This window comes from Fukomys damarensis, unplaced genomic scaffold (genome assembly GCF_012274545.1).
Source record: "Fukomys damarensis isolate Sample0158 unplaced genomic scaffold, DMR_v1.0_HiC HiC_scaffold_5, whole genome shotgun sequence".
Classification (NCBI taxonomy): Eukaryota; Metazoa; Chordata; class Mammalia; order Rodentia; family Bathyergidae; genus Fukomys; species Fukomys damarensis.
This window is the reverse complement of record NW_022900917.1, coordinates 39,905,333-39,924,178: the sequence shown is the minus strand read 5'-3', so window position 1 is coordinate 39,924,178 and position 18,846 is coordinate 39,905,333. Positions and strand designations below refer to the sequence as shown.

General features: G+C 36.5%; 1 protein-coding gene across 15 annotated transcripts in view; it reads right to left on the bottom strand.

The window, feature by feature from the left end:
- The window catches only part of Eya1 (EYA transcriptional coactivator and phosphatase 1), a 419,270-nt gene that overhangs the window by 111,342 nt on the left and 289,082 nt on the right, over positions 1 to 18,846 (bottom strand). For 13 of the 15 annotated variants that reach the window (XM_019205234.2, XM_019205233.2, XM_033760575.1 and 10 more), the window contains one exon: positions 16,463 to 16,600. In XM_019205234.2, the coding sequence (XP_019060779.1) occupies positions 16,463 to 16,600 (138 nt within the window). The remainder of the gene's footprint in view (positions 1 to 16,462; positions 16,601 to 18,846) is intronic. The other 2 variants (XM_010609018.2, XM_010609019.2) reach the window with 1 other exon arrangement.

Sequence of the window (18,846 nt, the reverse complement as noted above, 5' to 3'; positions counted from 1 at the left end):
TTTCTCCTCTTACTTTCTCAAATTAGGCAGAAATGACTTATTATCTTTATATATCTAAAATCGTTTTGCTTTTTACTTATCAAGCATCTATGAATTGTGAAAACCTAATTCAAAAGTTGTTATTTTTATTAAGAAGGGAAACTATTTCCTAAGAGAGTTTCAAATTTAGTTACCATGGAGACAGACTCATATTTGAGGTTTCTTCATTGTACTTTTCTGTCCATTGTTCAAAATTCCCAGAACACCTACCTCATCTAAGAGCTTGCACACTATTAATGCTCCACCAGAGTCACCAGGGCTCCAAGCACATGCTTTTACCATGTCATTCATTTGCATGTGACAACCACATATTTATTAAACATAAATGCCAGGCTTATAGTGATCATTGCATAGGAATGAAAGAGTGACTGAGTTCTCACAGGACTGATCAGAATGATATCAGTTTTATTGCATTTTATAAACACTGGACCTCATGGGCACATGATTCATTCCTTATATATTTGTTTGTCAGGGAACAATTAACAACAACATTATATAAAAAGCAAATTTATAAATGACAAACATTTTTAAATCCTTTGTGAAAAGAAATCTAAACTTTGGGGAAAAGGCATGCTTTTTAAAAACTTTAGCTCTTATATACATTTGATAGGAAAAATTACTTTGGGTTATGACCTGTTACTTTTATTTAAACTATATATTTTTAGGTTATAACTTGCTACTTTCATTTAAATGACACATTTTTGAGTAATAAATACTGACCTCAATAATCCCTGTCCACCAAAAAGTGAATAAGATATAGAAAATATATTTAAAAATGGTTGTTTTCATTCCATAAGTTATTCCCCGGAACAAAGTAGAAAGGGCTATGGAAGCTATATTGGCACACGCAGACCACTAGGGTCCGACCAAGTAAATCACAGGTCAGTGCTCCAAATTGTACCCAAGTGACTTTCCAGACTTAATGCTACTTCTAAGACTGTACATTAGCTGGAATTCAACATAAGCTATACTCATTTACTGGCTGACTGCAGGCTGAGATTCCATTCCATTTAGTGTGCTGAAGCTGGAGTTTAATGGCACCCCAGTGGCCTCAGAGACTTAATGCAACTTCCAAAACGATCTCGCTTGCTTCAGGGCGAGGTGTACATACTAGAGAATCAGGCTTAGGCCATATTAATTTTTCACCACCAGAATCAAGTTTACAGGGCTGCTTCACCTGCCTTCAGTAGGACTCAGGCACTCAGAGCTGCTTACTTGGGCCAAGCTAACAGCATTCGACTTGTACCACAGCTTCCTGTCCTGGGTTCTTAGCCATCAATGTAGGCCAAAGCAGGAGAATCTGTCTTTAAGGCACGTGGCTAATCTTTTCACTCTTCTAATGTAAAAAGAAATCTTTGGTGGCTCCCTGTAGCCCTCAGGATCAAAAAACAACTTCCTCACCAGGGCTTATTTATTAGGCCTTAGCTGGTCTGTTTCCTGTTTATCTTTTGGACAAGTTTTGTCTCCACCCAGAAAGTCCCATCCCCGTCACACATCGCAGCCTAACCTTGGTGAACCAGCATGCAGTTCTCCTAAATGCTACTCCTTACAGCTTTTATTTCCTCCTGTCAAATCCTGACTGCCTTTTACTGAACTTCATAATTCAGCATAGGTTAAAAATGGCTGTCCTTAGAAAAGTCCTTCAGACCCCATCTCTTTCGCCTACAATTTACGTCTATCTCCTTATTTAGCCATCTTCCTATCTTTAGAATGTGTATCCATCATAACTTACCAGTCTGTCTCTGTGATATAATACAGATGCATAAGTATACACACAAATACTATACATCCATGGCTTGCTAATCAGCATTTAAGATTAATTAGTGCTGGTTAATTAACCAATAAAATAACAAGTCTTAATTAAACCTATTAGTCTCACCCCTAGAAAACATGCTGACAACAAGTACTGGAGCATATTCTTAATTGGATATTTTTACCTGACCCATAAAACATCCCCAGAGCACAAAGTAGAGTAACAAAGTAAAAATAGATAATTCTCTCTAGGTACCTACTATATTATTAGATAGTATACTAATGTTTACACAAGCTTAATAATCTGCGACTTGATATTATAGGGAATATTAAAATTCTGCAGATAAAGAAACCATGACAGTGAAATTCAAACATGGGTCTGATTTTACCCTGTGTTGGTTTATGGAAAGTTTGAAAATTCATTCAAATTTCCTCATGGATAATTCTACAGGATTTAACACACACACACACACACACACACACACACACACACACACATATGAAGTGATAGAAGTGACAGAAGGATAGAAGTGACAGGAATAAACAATAAAATTTAAACCATCTGGAGTGTTTACACTGAGCTAGGCTCCAGAAACTTGTTTGACCTACTGATTCCTCACAACCACATCACAAGGTAGAGATGATCATATTTCCCATTTCACAGATGTAGAAATTGCCCATGGTTATGGGCAAATGCAGCAGGGCTGAGATTCAGTCTGAGGCCATCTAGTTCCAGATTTCACCCTCCCCATTCCCACAGTATACTGCCTCTCCAGGCAGCAAGATTTTTTTTTTCTAATTCTGTAATTTTTTAAACCGATGTCTTCAAAATATAGCCAATAAATGCCTGTTAGTCATCAGGAGGGCTTGTTGAAAGGCATATACTTGGGACTTCCCTTGCAGCCAGGAATCACAGTCTTGTTGAGGCAGGGGAGCTTGTGTAAGACCTGAACAGTCACATATTTATCAAACACCTACAGTGCCTCATTTTATGAAGGAAAATCTTATCTACTTAAATAGCTTACTATCATATTACTACCACCATATTTTGGTACCAATTTCATTAGGTGTTTTTGAAACTACTTCCAAAACAGGGAACTAGCATAAGCTTTTTTTTTTTTTTTTTTTTTATGTATTTTTTAAGAGAAGAAGCTTCTCAGAGCCTCTGTGTGGGGCATTTGCGGTTCTTAAGCAGGGCTAAAAACTGTATGGAGAGAAAGGGCCCGTAGTGAGAACTCATCTGATGCAGATTTCAGGCCGAGACAGTTTTCCCTGAGGTTTGGAACATCAGAAAGCAAAGTCAAAATAGCAATCACTGTGTCCCTAAGAAAGTTGCAGTGTGGCGCCTGCTACACCCGCCTCCTTTCCCATGCAGCCAGCAGAAGGAAGTTTGTAGAGAAGGGTGCTGTACACCAGGCTTGAACCTGGAGACATCAGAGGGGACAGGACAGGAACAGAAGAGACTCCCCTCCATGGCGTCAGTCCCTTAAAAGTCCTCGTTGGACTTGAAAGATTCTTTACTTACATCTTTAGATCACAGAATCAGGTTTAATGTTAGGAACTCTTTTATCAAAATAATACAGAAGAATTTTCCTTCCTAGACTCAAATGACTTCATGTGAAAAATCATGTCCAGATAAATAAAATACAGCCGAAAAATTCTAGGATAAAATGTTCTAGTCTTTAATTGATTTTTTCAAAGTGCATGTTAGTAAGGCAGACTAATGATGTTTGCACATACACATAACAAATGTGTCTTGAGCAATTTTCAATCCCTTTAACTCCCTTTTCCTTTTCCTCCTTTCTCTGCCTGATTCCTTTCTCTACTTCCAAGGTTCTATCTTCTACTTTCCTATCATTTCTCCTTTAATTAATTCATTCAGACTTTTGGTTCCGCACCTAAGAGAAAACATGTGACATTCACTTTTTCTTTGGTCATATGAAATCATGAAAACTCTACAAGGTAGATAGAATTCCCAGTTATAATCCATAATTTTTCAGATTTTAACAGCAATTGTTTCAAGTCTTACTGCTCTAATAATTCTTATTTAATTTATTTTCCATTAAATTTATTGGTACATTTTAGGTACGCAATACAGTTACATTCATTATTGGGATCTTGTACCTTTATATGATGCATCTTGGTTCTCAATTATTCCCCATTCCCCTGCCCTCCCTGCAGCCCCTCTACCCCTCCTTATCTACAAAGACTTTGTTTCCATTTTTTCATTTTCTCTTATTTTTTCCTTTCCCCTACCTCTCCCACTTCCTCTACCCCTTTAGACCTTTTCTTCCTAGTTCACATTATCAGTGATACATTTTGATCCTATTTACACTTTCTTGCTAGAATCTGGAATTAAGTTATTCTTCAAAGAGGGTAGTGGTGGTACCTTACACCCATTAGTTAAGGAAAGTCTGAGTGGGTAATGTGGCTCAGCAGTAAAACACTTGCCTACCACACATGAGGCCTTGGAACATAAGAAAAGAAAATCTTATCTACTTAAAAACTCTACTATTCTGTACAAGTATGGCCATGAATTTCTATGGGTTTTGTTATTTTATCATGGAAGGAGGACACATTTCTAAAACATTGAAAAAAAATCTTTCTTTTCAGAACATCTCTAGGAGACATTATTTTTCATTCCACTGGCTTATTTTAAAGCTGAAAATTTTCACACCGATAGAATGTCTCTATTTTATTTGCGGGGGGAACTGGAACTCGAACTCAGGACCTTGTGCCTGCAAGGCAGGCAGAGGAACCACTGAGCTAACTCCCCAGCCCAAAGATTATACATCTCTAATCACAAAACAAAACTGTTTCAGGTTAGTTCTATTAACCGTATTCACTGGCACCATTTACAGGAACAACTACTGCTCTAGAAGTTGTTGTGGGCCAAAAAACATGAGCTCCATGAGTCTATACATCAAGGAAAGCTTAAAACTCCAAAAAGGTATGAAGACAACACAAAGAAACACTAGCCCGCATCACTTTCTTAGGCACCATACGCTCTGACACAGAGCTGCTGGGTGAAGTGCACGGAGACAGCTGGTTAGACTGGGAGAGAAGACAATAATCCCAGTAAGGGGCAAAAACTGTGTTGTGGCACAGGTTAGGGCTAAACTTTGGAGCAAAGATCAGGGTGTCAGTTTTATGGAGAAGTGGGGAGGGGATAAGGGTGAACGATAGAAGTCTCTTGTCATTTAAGACAAAAAAAAAAAACCCTCAGAAAAAGAATTGGTATTATTTAATGGAAAACACCAAGCATCTAAATGTTCAATTTATTAACATTATTACATTGGGACACCAGAAACATTACGATTCTGCTTCTGCTTGTGAAGATAGGAGGGAGAGCTAGGAAGCCATTATCTTTACAGTAATAAATACGGGGATATATGTGTTTGTCTGGGCTTGGAGGGGAGACCTTGGCTTTGAGGTGGTTTAGGGATGTGGCCACGAAGCTGCTTCCTAAGAATCCTGCGTACAGCCCCCACCCCTGTATTAATTCAGGATGTGGTCCCTGCCATCATGAAAGTTCACCTTACTTAATGCCTTGTGCCCCTCACTCACTCCATTTTCCATCCTTCAATGCCTAGCTGGGGTCCTATCTTTCCAACAAGCCTTCCTTCACTATGCCTGTTTGTACTGATTTTACCTTCTAGGAGCTTCATTCAGCTCACCAATAACTGACACTGGGTAATTTACCTCTTTCTTAGACCAGTCTTATACACATTTTCCTTTCTCTTGTCTGCATCCTGATCCTGTCCTTAAGTTATTTGTATATTTATCAAATCTGTTTCACATAATGATGAATATGAGTAAACCATGTCCAACTGTCCTTGAAGGGCTCCATCCGGACTCAAGTAAATGGGAAACAGAACTGTCACTTAAGATTTCAACCTAGGGCAAGGGACGGAAGGTTTCAGTGAGAACACAGCCTCCGTAGGGGTCAGGTGTAGGTCAAGAGGAAGGCTCTCCATAGTGTGGCAGAATGTCTTTGAGGAAGGTAGTGGTAGCATTTTCAGAAATAAATAATTTTTAAAAAGAGGGAAACTTTTAAAGATTCAAAATTTAGAAATTAAAAAAACAAGGAACGAAAAAATGGTCAAATAAATAATTGAATTTATTTTGTTTTCTCATGTTTTTGTGATTTTTGTTTTGTGCCCAGGATCAAACTCTGGACCTTGCACTTGAAAGCCAGGCAGCGGCATCACTGAGCTAAATTCCTGGCCCAGATTGAGATTATTTTTAAAATACTATCTGAAAGACACATTGCTGATTTTGTATGCTTTGAAAATTTATATAAAGTTATTCTTTAAAGATCAGATATTATGCACTGCATACTTATATGAAATTATTGAATTATCACTTAATTATGTATACCATAAATTTGTAGAATTAAAATAACAAATATAAAGATTTTAATCATAATTTTAGATTTAAATATATAGATTATTGAATGCAAGACCTGTAAGCATGTTCTGAAGTTCAAATATTTTTATTGTCTCTAAGAAATAAAGTTCAGAATAATTTCAAATTAAAAACATTTTTAAGTTGATTAAATGTCAGATTTTTTTTTTTTTTTGGTATCGGGGATCAAACTCAGGTCCTTGTGCTTGCAAGGCAGGTAGTAGAACCACTGAGCTATATCTCTGGCCTGTCAATGTCATAGATTTTGAACAGATCATAAAATCTCACAGAGTTTAGCCTTGAGCACATGTGGCATCCTAGCTTAAAGTTACTCTGGTTAGTCCAGCTGTTGGCATCTCAATTTAACAGTGCTGTTATGGCACACACACAGGCCTCCTGAAAGACCACTCACTCTGGAAGGCCTCGTGTTGGTGACATATCACAAGCATACTGATGAAAATAAGAGTTTCGCCTGCATATGAAAAACTTTAAAATCACAATGCAATAATACTCTATTTTATTAATTCGAGTTGATTTGTATATGTAGTAAGAGATGGAATGTAGTTTCTTTTGCACACGGATATCCAATTTTTTCACCACCACTTATTGAAAAGACTGCCCTTTCCCCAGTAGGTATTCTTATCACTTTTGTAGAAAATTAGTTCACTACAGATGCACAGATGTATTTCTGGATCTTTATTCTGTTTCATTAGTCTATGTGTTTGCTTTTAATGCCAATATCATACTGCGTTGGCTAGTGTAGTTTTGCAAAATATGCTGAAATCAGATGCATGATACCATCAGCTTTACCCTTTTTGCTCAAGATCACTCACAATCTATGTTTTTGGTGTATTTTAGATTTTGATATTTCCATCTATTGTTTTAGGTGATTTCCAACAGCACCTCATGAGACAGCTGAGTAGGATCTTTATCTCCATTCAACAAGTGTCGGGGCCAAGGATTTGTACATAGCATCTTGGTTAGAGAGCTCAGGTCACTGTTCTCTAATGTACCACACCAGATCTACTCTTTAGATTTGCTGAACCAGTAATGCTGAAAGAGAATTCAATATTATAAGAAGTAGGCTGATTTTTGGTTAAAATTCACACACATACACCAAGAATAGAGATGAGGACTGGGGATGCAGCTCTGTGGTGCCGCCGCCTGCCTCACAAGTGCAATGTCCTGAGTTTGATGCGTGGTGCCAAAATAAATAAATAAATAAAATAAAATAAAATAAAAGTGATAATGACACCTAAGAAGTACAATGAATTTGGAATTCTTTTATTTCTAAAAGATTTTAGTGTAACTCTTTTCTAGGGTAGTAAATTTAAAAGCAGATTATACAAAGTTGTTCAGAGACAGTAAATGACAAAATTTAGCTTTCTTCCTGTCACTGAGAAGCGTTCCTACAAAGAAAGGGTGGCAGCCTTGTCAACTATAACAAACAATAAACAGTCTTGCTAGAAGTTCCTGTAGGGTCTAGCCAGTCCTATAAGTGTTAAGCAATTACAGTTTAAAAACAAACCAGCCCCAAAAGCTTTTATTCATACATCTCCCTTACTTTTTCATAGTTAAGAACACAGCCTATGTTGACTTATAAGATGATTTAAGATATTAAATCAATGTTCTCAGTGTGACTTAACCTAGAGACCAATGCCCAGTTACAACCTCAAAAAAAATTTTTTCTTTTTTTTTTAAGGAGTAGCACGTAGGTCAAAGGTCTACTTCACAGAGAACAACAGCTCACATTAAAAACCAGAATTTCAGCCAAAGTAAGAAAGCTGGAACCTGCCGGGGCCTGTCTGTGCTTCCATGTTTTAGAGAGTTTTCTAGCACTTACTCAGCAAGCAGGATACTGTTTGTCCCTTGTGTATTTTCACAGAAGTCCATTTGCTTTCCTTCCCTGGCCTCTTTGCCATGGGCTATGTCCATCATCAGGCATGATCCATGCAGCAGAAGTTAGCACAGGTCCTTGGGGAGTTGACTCAGAAGGCCAGATGGGCTATTGAAAACCAGAGCTTTTCCCCTTTAGTAAAAGATGGATCCTGAAGCATCAAGTTTTCATTTGTATCCTACCTTATCTTCAAAGAAAATTTTAACTTAGGTAATAAAGATCAAAAGCCTTTACACTGGTTTTTCTTGATATATTCCTGCATATTTTAATTAAAATAGCTCAAGTAGACAATAAAATTGGTATTCATCACAAATTATCGCTATACCTGGATTTAAAGAGGTTTCCACACAATTTTTATCACTTTTGGTAACACAAGATGCCAAATGAACTGAAATAGAATGTTTTTTTTTTTAACAAAATTAACCTAGCAAAAACACCCGCAAAACTCTAGAGTATAAAAAAGGGCAAAAACTGAAAAGTAAATGAGTTGACCGGCAAAGCAATTAAGAAGAACACTGACATGTTCACATCCATAGTGATTCTCCTATCCCTACCCCATCAGGTCATTTTATGTCTGATTGTATGAATCTCAAAAGTTTTATCATAGCAGATAATGAAAAGGTTTAATAACTATTTAACTCAGACTATTTTTGGAGTCATAATTTTAGAAAAAAACTCTATCTGTAGATAGTGAAAAACTTTCGAAGCATAGCTACATTTTGCTGAGGTTCTAAGTGACTAATAACGAACAGTTCAGCTACACATTTGAAAAGCTATAGTCAGCAACAAGAGACATGTTCTTAGATCATTCTCACTTCATCATAAGCCATGGATATGTGAGGCGTGGAGAGCAGTGGGCCTGTGTGCCCCTCCACAAATCCTTTTGCACATTTCTGCCCTGATTTACTGTTTCTCTTCACTCATTCGAATGTCAGTCTCCAACACAGAGTTAGAATTTGAGGTTTTTTGTTTTTTTTGTTTTTCTCTCTAAGTGAGAGCAATAAAGCCAACAGGAAAATAAAGCAGTTTCCAAAGCTGTGGGCTTAGTATGTGTACATCTGTGGAATACCTCCCATCTCTCATGGCAAATCCTGACCCTTTCCCTCCTATAGAATGACAGGAATGCCCCACACTGTCACTGCTATTCTGGGGCAATAAAATGCTTAAGTGAGGCATTTTGTATCTCTGTTATGGTGATTCTGAGATATCCCAAACTGGCTCTCAATCCACTAGTTAGGTTAAGACTATTTTCTTTTTAAAATTTATTTTTATTTTCATAGTACTGGGATTGAACTCATGGTCTTTTCACTGAGTTACATCCCTAGCCCTTTTTATATTGAGGCAGGGTCTTGCTAAGTTCCCCAGGCAAGACTCAAATTTGTGATCCTCCTGCCTCAGCCTCCCAGAGCATTGAGATTACAAGTATGTGCCACCAGCTATTAACTGAATTTTTTATTGTGCTTATTCCAGATTCAATTTTTCAGGTAAATGTTACTACAGTTTTGGTGACTCTTATTCTCTAATTTTAATTGGGGCAGAGACCTCTCTATAGTTAATGATGACTTGTATATTTAGAGATAGTAATAGTAGAGAGATACAAATATGAATGAAGATGGTCATCACCTTCAACAGTCTACAGTCAACAGAACATAGCTATGAAAGGTTGGGTTTTCCCAAAGCTGAGGTTTAACTAGGTTGATGACATAACTTCACTTTAATGTTTTGTTTTCATGTGCGTAAAGTCTTTTGCAAGTGAGCTACACACATTTTTACCTCCAATACATTACTAAGAAAATTCTAGTTTCACCACACAATTCAGAACCATCATTATGAACATAGTCTTTTGCTTTCTGTGCTAGATGAACTATCTATACTCTGTATGGAATTTAAAGAGATAGTGATGTTACTGGTATCTCCAGACTTTGCATTTTTAAAAAACCAAAACTCAGAGCTTGATATCAAGCAAGTTGCCATTTTTACATAAGTGGAGAATAAAGGCTATTTGTGACATACTGAGCAGAAAGTCTGTAAAGTTTGTCAGTAAATCTGAGGCTACACTAACTGCTCCTACATGGTTTTCTCACTCTGTGTACATGCACGCTTGTAGGCACACACAAACTCATGCATAACACTCTTCAATTAGTGAGTAGCAAAGAAAACATGATCTACATTTGCTACACACCATGTCCTGGGTTCTCCAAGCTTTTTTCCCCCTCTACACCTACCCCTTCAGCTAGTGCACCTGCAGAAACTTTGCCAAGGGTGTGTGGAGGAAAACTTCTGCAGACCCTTCCAAGTCTTATTCCAGAAATATTAAGGCTAACACTGGAGAACAGGAAGATATCAAAAACAAACAGGCAAAGATTTCACTCCTCAAGGTGAACTCTACAGTTGTCTATGAACAAGAATAGTTTTATCTTTCTCAGTTGAATTGAAATTTCTAATCTTTCACTAATTGTACAAAAGAAATCAAGCAGAAATAGAATTTTTTTTAGTAACCTTGCAGCAAAAGTAAAAGCAATCAGATTTCCTAACCACTGAGATTTTATTTCAAGGCATTTTTAGGGCTAGTATATGCACAACAACAATCTATCTCATTCTTCTTTGGCCTAAAGCACCACAGGCCATTGTTACAGAAGCCTGCCTGCTTTGACAGAGCATTGAATATTGGTGTAGAAGGGTCCAGAAGGATCATTTGGACTAAATTTTGGCACCACGCAAGGCTGGCCCAGCTCTAAGGCTGCACGGTGGTGAAATGGCCAGGAACTGCCAAATAAATCTGTTCCTTAAGAACTGTGAAAGTGTGAAAGCACAAATAGTGCTTGGAAATGGGTCCTCTAAAAATTTTTTTCTAGTGCTTCACGAGCAATAAAACAATGACTAGTTATATATATAGCTGTGTAATACAATGTCTCAGTTCTAAAGATCACCTCTATCCTTAGACGCAAACCTTAGACTACAGGCAACAATATTGCGCTTTTTGTAGTCTTCTCTAGGTGCTGCAATTTACTTAGATGCGTATCCAATATGGCAGAATTAGGGTGCTCTCCATTTGCATTTTGAGTTGCAGTCCTTGAGTAACTGCTTATACTATAGAAACTAAACTAACTTCTAGCTTTATGCATTATTCAGTATTTTCGGGTTCATAGCCTTTAAAGTCACTGTTCAGAGTTGTAAAGATTATATGAGATGATACAAATGAAATCAGTAGAATAGTCCTTGGCAAATAAAAAGTGTTCAGTAAATATCAGCTATAATTTTATTTTGTTATAAGGGCACTGCAGCCTTCCACTTCTCCATAGCAAAGCTGGTCACATCCCCATCTTCCATCTTCTAAATTGAATTTCAGTTTAAACACTTATCTTTTCTTCGTTATTTCTACTTATTCCTTGCACTCAAAGTAGAGAGGTGACTGCAGTCTGACTATGGCACAAGGTGGATGATTCTCCCTCCCTACCATTATGTTTTGTTAACGGTTCTTCTGCACTTCCCACCCTGTCCCACTACCAACAGCCCATCACTACTTTGGCCAACATGGCTTTATAATCTTTATGTTCAGAAGCATAACCTTTTTGACAGTAAATTTCCTTCCATGCCAGAATACTAGGTTAGAGCTAGCTCTTCTTTCTGGGATTATTGAGTTCTTCAAATTCTCTTTGTTGGTAAAAAAAAAAAAAAATGTAAACATCCATTTTTATTTTGTTACACAATACATGCTAAATTTTAATTATATTGTATGTGTTTGCATAAACACACACACACATATATGCACCTCTGGAATGTTTTTAGAAAGCCAGACCATAATCAGAACTACTAAAATATTAGTAACCACATCACCACCACAATGAGCGTAGTAATGATGAAAACAACTACTTGCGTTCTTCCTATGTACCACACATTGTCAGAGCGATGTACTGAGAGAAGTTTCGATTAAACCTCACAACGCTACTGTGGGAGTAGATGTCACTCCCATCTTTGAGACATAAAACAGAGATGTGAAAAAGCTACATCTCACGCTGAAAGCCCACAGACACTGGTGGCAGAAGCACGGACCCACAGTGTGGCTCCAGAAGTATTCTGCGAACCAGGCTTCAGGCTTTCGTTGTGTCTTCACTCCAGGCCTGAGTCGAATGGGTCCATGAGGACGTCATCACATATGCTCTTTAGATCAACTAGCATAGCACTTAGGGGAAGCACACACATCACAGTTAAGTTCATTAATTTCTGGGCTACTAGAATATTTCTCTATTATTATGAAATTCTAATGTTATTAACACATTCATGACAGGGCTGTACATGCATGACTGTCCTGTTGGGCAGCAAGAGACAGTCCCGTTGAGTGGTAGAAGCTGCCTGTGAGGCAGTCAGTGGGAATGTGTTAAATCCTAGGCGCTAAATCTCTGCATAGATAATCACCACTTCCTATACTCTAAAGGTTCAAAATATCTTCCCAGAGCACAAATAAGGCAAAAATATCCTCAGATGACAAAATAAATATACCATTCTTCAAAATTCTAGCTGTAAGGTGAAATCAGTAGAAACAAGAATCACTGGCTATGATTCCTGTAGGCTTAGAAGAATTTGAGGAATTTTGAGAATCATTTTAGACATAGAAATTACTACAATTTAAAAAAATTCATTGAAAATAAACTTGAAAGTTGAAACATTCCCAAAATTTGGCAAAGAATCAATGATGGCAAAGTATTTTTCAAATTCCACTTAAAATTTACGGAGTATAAGTTGAAGTTTAGTTATGCAACCAAATCTGGCCATATGCATTTTGTAGGATTCTTCATACGATTATCCATCACCATCACTGGCAAGTTAAGTTTCTAGCTGAATAGTATATAATTATCTAGATTGGTATATGAAAGTTATATTATGTCTAATAGTTTAAAACTGAATGAATTACCATCAAACAATTACGTAAAATAACAACTCAGCCATGAAAAATGAATTCTAAAATCGCACTGAAAAGGTCATTCAAGCAAGGGATGTACAAAAACACTAAAATGTTTTAATGTGATGTTTATTAAGTCCAGATGCAACAAAATCTATAGTATAAGAGCAATCCCTACTTTACTGTTATGTATATCCTCATTTCTTTTTAAACATCAGGAGCTTTGCACCCTAAAGATTTTCTTTTCCTCTATTTATTTCCACTCTTTGTTACCTTAACTCTTTGCTATGCTCTGAGAGCTGGTTGTCCTCTGATGAATGATCTTTGCTACATCAGGCTTTGATTCAAGGGAAGACCAAGATTAAACATAAAAAGGTAACTATCTTGTATCATACAATTTGAGCATCCCTAATCCCCAAATCCAAAATGCTCCAACATTTAAAATTTTTGTGTGCCAATGTGTCACCACAAATGGAATATTTCACATTTGCCCTCATGTGACAGGTCACAGTCAACACACCAGAGAACTATAAACATTGCATAAAATTACCTTCCCTCGGGCTATGTGTCTAAAGTGTGCACGAAACATAATGCATTCTTGTTTTGACTTGGTTCTTATCTTCAAGATATCTCATTATGTACATGCAAATATTCTAAAAATCTAAAATCAAAAATATTCCTGGTCTCAAGCCCTTTAAGTAAGAGATATTCTACTCCTTTACAAGCTGACAACAGAGATATGCTAACCAGCATATTGCTAAAAACATGAAATAAAAAGATTACAGTCTACAAACCTAAAATTTACTGCTGAGTATGAAAGGTTTAAAACACGAACTCTCAGTTTCTATACTTAGCTCATGGTGGTCTAGTAACTGCGAGGCTTAACACCACACACTGGCTACCTCTGCTCTACAGAGGGCACTGAATCTGCCTCCTTCTCATCTGCGGAACTGCTTCTCCCCCAGGAGGATTCAATGTCCAGTGGTTGTCTTATCACTTAGTAAGAATGAAAGTTCTATGACTTTTATTTTGTCTGCTTTATGATTTCTTTCATTACTAGAGCCTTGGACTGTTAAACTCATTAATGAATTTGTCTCTGTCACTGTTTGTTCTTTTTATTCCTTTGCTCAATTGATATTCAGAATGTGTAAAAATTTAGTTCTTTCCCAAGACAGTCTGAATGTTTTGGAATCTGGTACATAAGTAACATCTTTCTAAATACAAATGCTGTCTGTTACAATAGTGTTTGTTTTATAGCCATCCCATGTATTAAAACTTTATAATGAAGACTTTTTTATGTCAAAGGCAAAAGCAAATGTGAAAAGATTAATGAATCCTGGTTCATAAAACCAAGATTGCTAAAAGTTAAAAAATAATAAACTGTAAATATATTTATAAAACAGTATAAAAGAGGCCCGGGGATTTAGCTCAGTGGTTCCCCTGCTTGCTTCACAAGCGCAAGGATTGGAGTTCGATATCTGGTACCAAAAACAAAAACAAAACAAACAAAACAAAAAAATAGTATAAAAGATTAAGAATATTAGTATACGAAATAATAAGACACTTGGGAAGCTGAGGCAGGAGGATTGCTGCAAGTTCAGGGCTAGCCTGGGATACACAGTGAGGTCAAGGCCAGCCTGAAGTACACAGTGAGACCCTGGTTTGAAAAACAAAACAAAAAACTCAAAACAAAACAAGAAATAATAAGACAAAGATAAATAGTACCAGTGAAGAGAAGAAAAAATTTATCTCCTTGTTTTTAAAAAATGAATATGAAAACAAAATCTTGTACTATCAAAATGACAATTCTTTCAAAGATACTATCCAAGTGTCCACTCTTATATATAGCTCTTCTTCATGTAAATATATCAGAAACTCTCAAAAGAGTGTAAAACATTTTACCTAGAAATCCTACACTTAAACTTTTCCAAAGAATGAAGCAAATAACTTAAAATGTGGTTAAGATATGCACAGTGTTACTCTAGATGTCCAATAATAGAGGATCCGTTAAATACAATACACGTATAAACATCATGCGGCCATTAAAATGATGGTAGAAAAAAACATTAATGTGAAAAGATGATAATATATTCATATTTCATTAATATGAAATATTAATTCATTAATATTTAATGATGAATGGTTTATTAATGAATGGTCATAATTCATTAATGCAGTAGGTTGTAATACAGTATTATAAAATATAGTCCTATACTGTATACCTAGGAGAATATATGAATATATATATATTATATATAATTAAACATATGAAATGTATTGCTGTAATTATTTTATTTCTCTGTATTTTCTAATCTATCTGTAACAAAGAGTAGTAATGTAATAAATAAAATAATAGATGTAAAAATGAAAAACATAAATCAAAATGTGATAATTACAGACTTAATTCAATGTTGAGTTAACACTATTAGAACACTAAATATGGTTTGTTAAATTGATTTGTGGTTAAAACCAAGATATTAGAAGAGTGCTTAAATTATATGAGACCTATTTTCAAATGTTTTACAGATACATATGCACAATAACAGTCAGCTAATGATAAGTAATATCTGTATATTATTGAAAACGCTTGGACAATATAAACTCTCAGCTGTCATTCCACCTGATTTGTGTTTAGACTATACATTTTGTCTATAGTTTCAAAAACAGAACCAGAGGACTAGTTCTTGACATCATTACCTTGAAGATCCACTGGGTAGCTATAATGCCGATATCCCGATCTTTGGTAGATTATTACTATTTTTTCATTAACTTCATTATACTTTTTAGGTATACAGTACAGTTAATCTCATCACTAGGATTTTGTAACTTTACATGATGTATCTTGGTTCTTATTTTTTCCACATTCTCCTTCCCTCGCTTCACTTCCTCCACCCTTCCCTATTTCCAAAGACTTTGTATCCATTTTTTCTTTTCTCATATTTTTCTCCTCCCTTCTTCCTTTCCCCTACTTTGGTAGATTATTAAGTCAACACTTGTCACATTCTGAATATCAGAGCTATTATTGCCAGTCTCCAACCCATATTCTACCATGAAAATAAAGGAACACAGTCCATTTAGGAGAGCTGGTTGGTAACATTGAGTATAAGAATTTTTAGCAGGTACCACGTGGCAACCTCTTGCATGCCTGACTTCACTTTATTCTTCATTCGTTTTTCTAATCCATAAGACACAAAAGCAGAAAAGTTTGGCTTTAACAAGAAATTGTAGACCTCTTGGAATAGAACCTTACAAATTGTTCAGTCTAACTCCTTGGTGTTATAAATGGGCCTAAATTAGGCCCAGAGAGCTGGTGAGTGAGGAGGCAAACTGTAAGTAGAGTCCTGTCTCTAAGACCAGTCCTCTCACCATCATCATTTACTGTCTGCAGGGAATATCAGGCTGTACTTTAGAAATCAGCTGTCAGCCTACAGGGTCAAGGAAAGCAGTAATGTCAGATGTATACAGACCTTGCATCTGGTAGCTATATGGTGCCTGTCCAGGTTGAGGGGTACCAAAGCTTGTGCCATAGCTGAGAAATCCCGTCTGTCCAGGTGACTGAGACTGTGACAATCCACCTTCAGTCTTGATGCCTGCCCACAATGCACCTAAATCAGTTAGTGACAGCTTATCTATCTGTTCATTTTCAGAAGCTGGTAAATATAGAAAAATACCCTCCCACACATATCACTGTTTGGTCACAAATGCTTCCCAATCTTAGCTCAATAATCAAAGTCATACATGCATACAGTGAAATGCCATAAAGTACAACTTCAGTTTAAAGAAAGGATAATTATATATTTGAATGTCTATTCACATGAGATTCTCTTCTTTTCCTGCATCTAACTTTCTATAAAACATAACTTGAGATATACCATTTCTGTACCTTGTTTTTTTGTTTTACAAAGACTATTCATCTCCTTCATAGAAACATCCATATTTAAATATTAGCTAAACTATTCCAAAGTTTCTATGTTGAATTAAAACCTTTGGTTCTAAAAACTCATTAGAGCTTTAGTCTCAGTCTTACCATTTTTTTTTTCTTTCTTGTTCTACCACAACACTGAAGCTAGAACAAACTCATTTTTAAGTCAGAGGAAGCAACACTGTGTGCAGAACTAAGCATTAAGACCAAAAAAAAAAAAAAAAAAAAAAATCTCTTGAGTAGATCCCACCAGACAGCAAGCAGAACAGAAGCAGAATATCAAAAGAATCGAATCCTAGAAAACAGCACAGTGATTTACAAACCCGTGAAGTTGACCACTACTTCTTCTTTTGTTTCATTTTCCATTAATTAGATACAATTGTTTTAAATGTATTCTAAAGTAAACTTTGCTTTGCTTTTACATCTTTAAAATCTACATGGATTACATATTGGTTTTATAGTTATATAAAAACAAATTCAGATTTCCATATGATCACACAGAAACAAAGTATTTGTGGACCCCAAAGACTTCCCATAGGACCAAGCTGGCACCCCAATTTCAGGAGTTGGTCTTGGCAACACTGGGGTATAAGGCTCAGCTTTGAATAATAATTAAAGGCAGTTGTGAAAGTTAACAAATGTCCTTGATTTCCACAGAGGGAGGAGAGGAACATTCCAAGAGAAGTCACATTTTTAAATAATTTTTTCTTTGCATTTAAGATAAATGGTATCATTAGGATCTAGAATACACAGTAGTCTTACTGCTTATTTCCATTTTAGGGGAATTTCATCAGTAGAAGGAAGTTAGGTAATTGTACTAATGCAGTGGAAGAAACTGACTCTTGGCTAAGACAGCTTACTCTAATTCCTAGAGTATCTTGAACACTCATAATGACCTGAACCTTTAAGACTTAGCACAACCTTAATATTTTTTTAAATGTGGCTTTTTCACCCCATATAGGCAATCTCAAAGCAGTGAATAACTGACACAGTACAAGTAATGATTTCTGATAATACACCTGCCCAAGACAGGTGGCTCGTTGGCTCAAGAAACCCTCTTCCTTCATGATGTCATCAGGGACATTCCCCCTTTGCTCTCTCTCTGAGATTATACTGATTTGCTTCCAGTTTCACCTTTACCTTTTAGTGCGCAATTTCAGGATGGAAATATTTGTATTGAAAACAGGTATCGAAAAGTAGGAATAAATAGAAAGTACCCATAGCTACATCTCTACATCTATCTCCGTAACTTCTACTCACAAGGCAGGAAACTCATTTCTCTGCTAAACTCCAGCCAGACCCATCAAAGGACATAATGAACCGTTCTACCTCCCTGATCTATTTTCAGCCTATTTTAAAACAAATCAGTGTAAAAGTCAGTGAGCACAGATGCTTAGAGAAAAATCTGGAAGATTATCTGGACCTTGACTCTTAGTACTGAAAAATCCTAAACTATGTGCTCTTCTTTTATAAATAATCCAAGGGACAGAATACTGCCATATGTTTCAATGCACTGGCCCAAGAAAAATAAAACCTCTGGATCACAATTACATCAACTTATACTCTAGGTCCAAAAAGAGCAAAAATGAGCATGGCCAACCAAATACTAATGGATTATTCCCAGAAGATTTATAACCATGGAAGCTCTGGGACCAAAGCCCTTAATATTCAGCCTTGCTGCCACTACCTCCCATTCCTCACTTAGCCCACTGAAATCTCTATCCTCACTCTGCTAATTTTGATTCTCTTTATCATCTCACCTTCTGTTCCTGTCACCCTACTGGAACAGCTACCTCAGGTGCCAAGGACAATTCATCGATGTCTTAGAGCTGAAGGACTCACACCCCAGCCCAGAAGTTGGCAAAGGAAGATGGCCAAACCCTACCACAGCCAAATGGGAAAGAGAAAAAAAAAAAAAAAAAAAAGGAA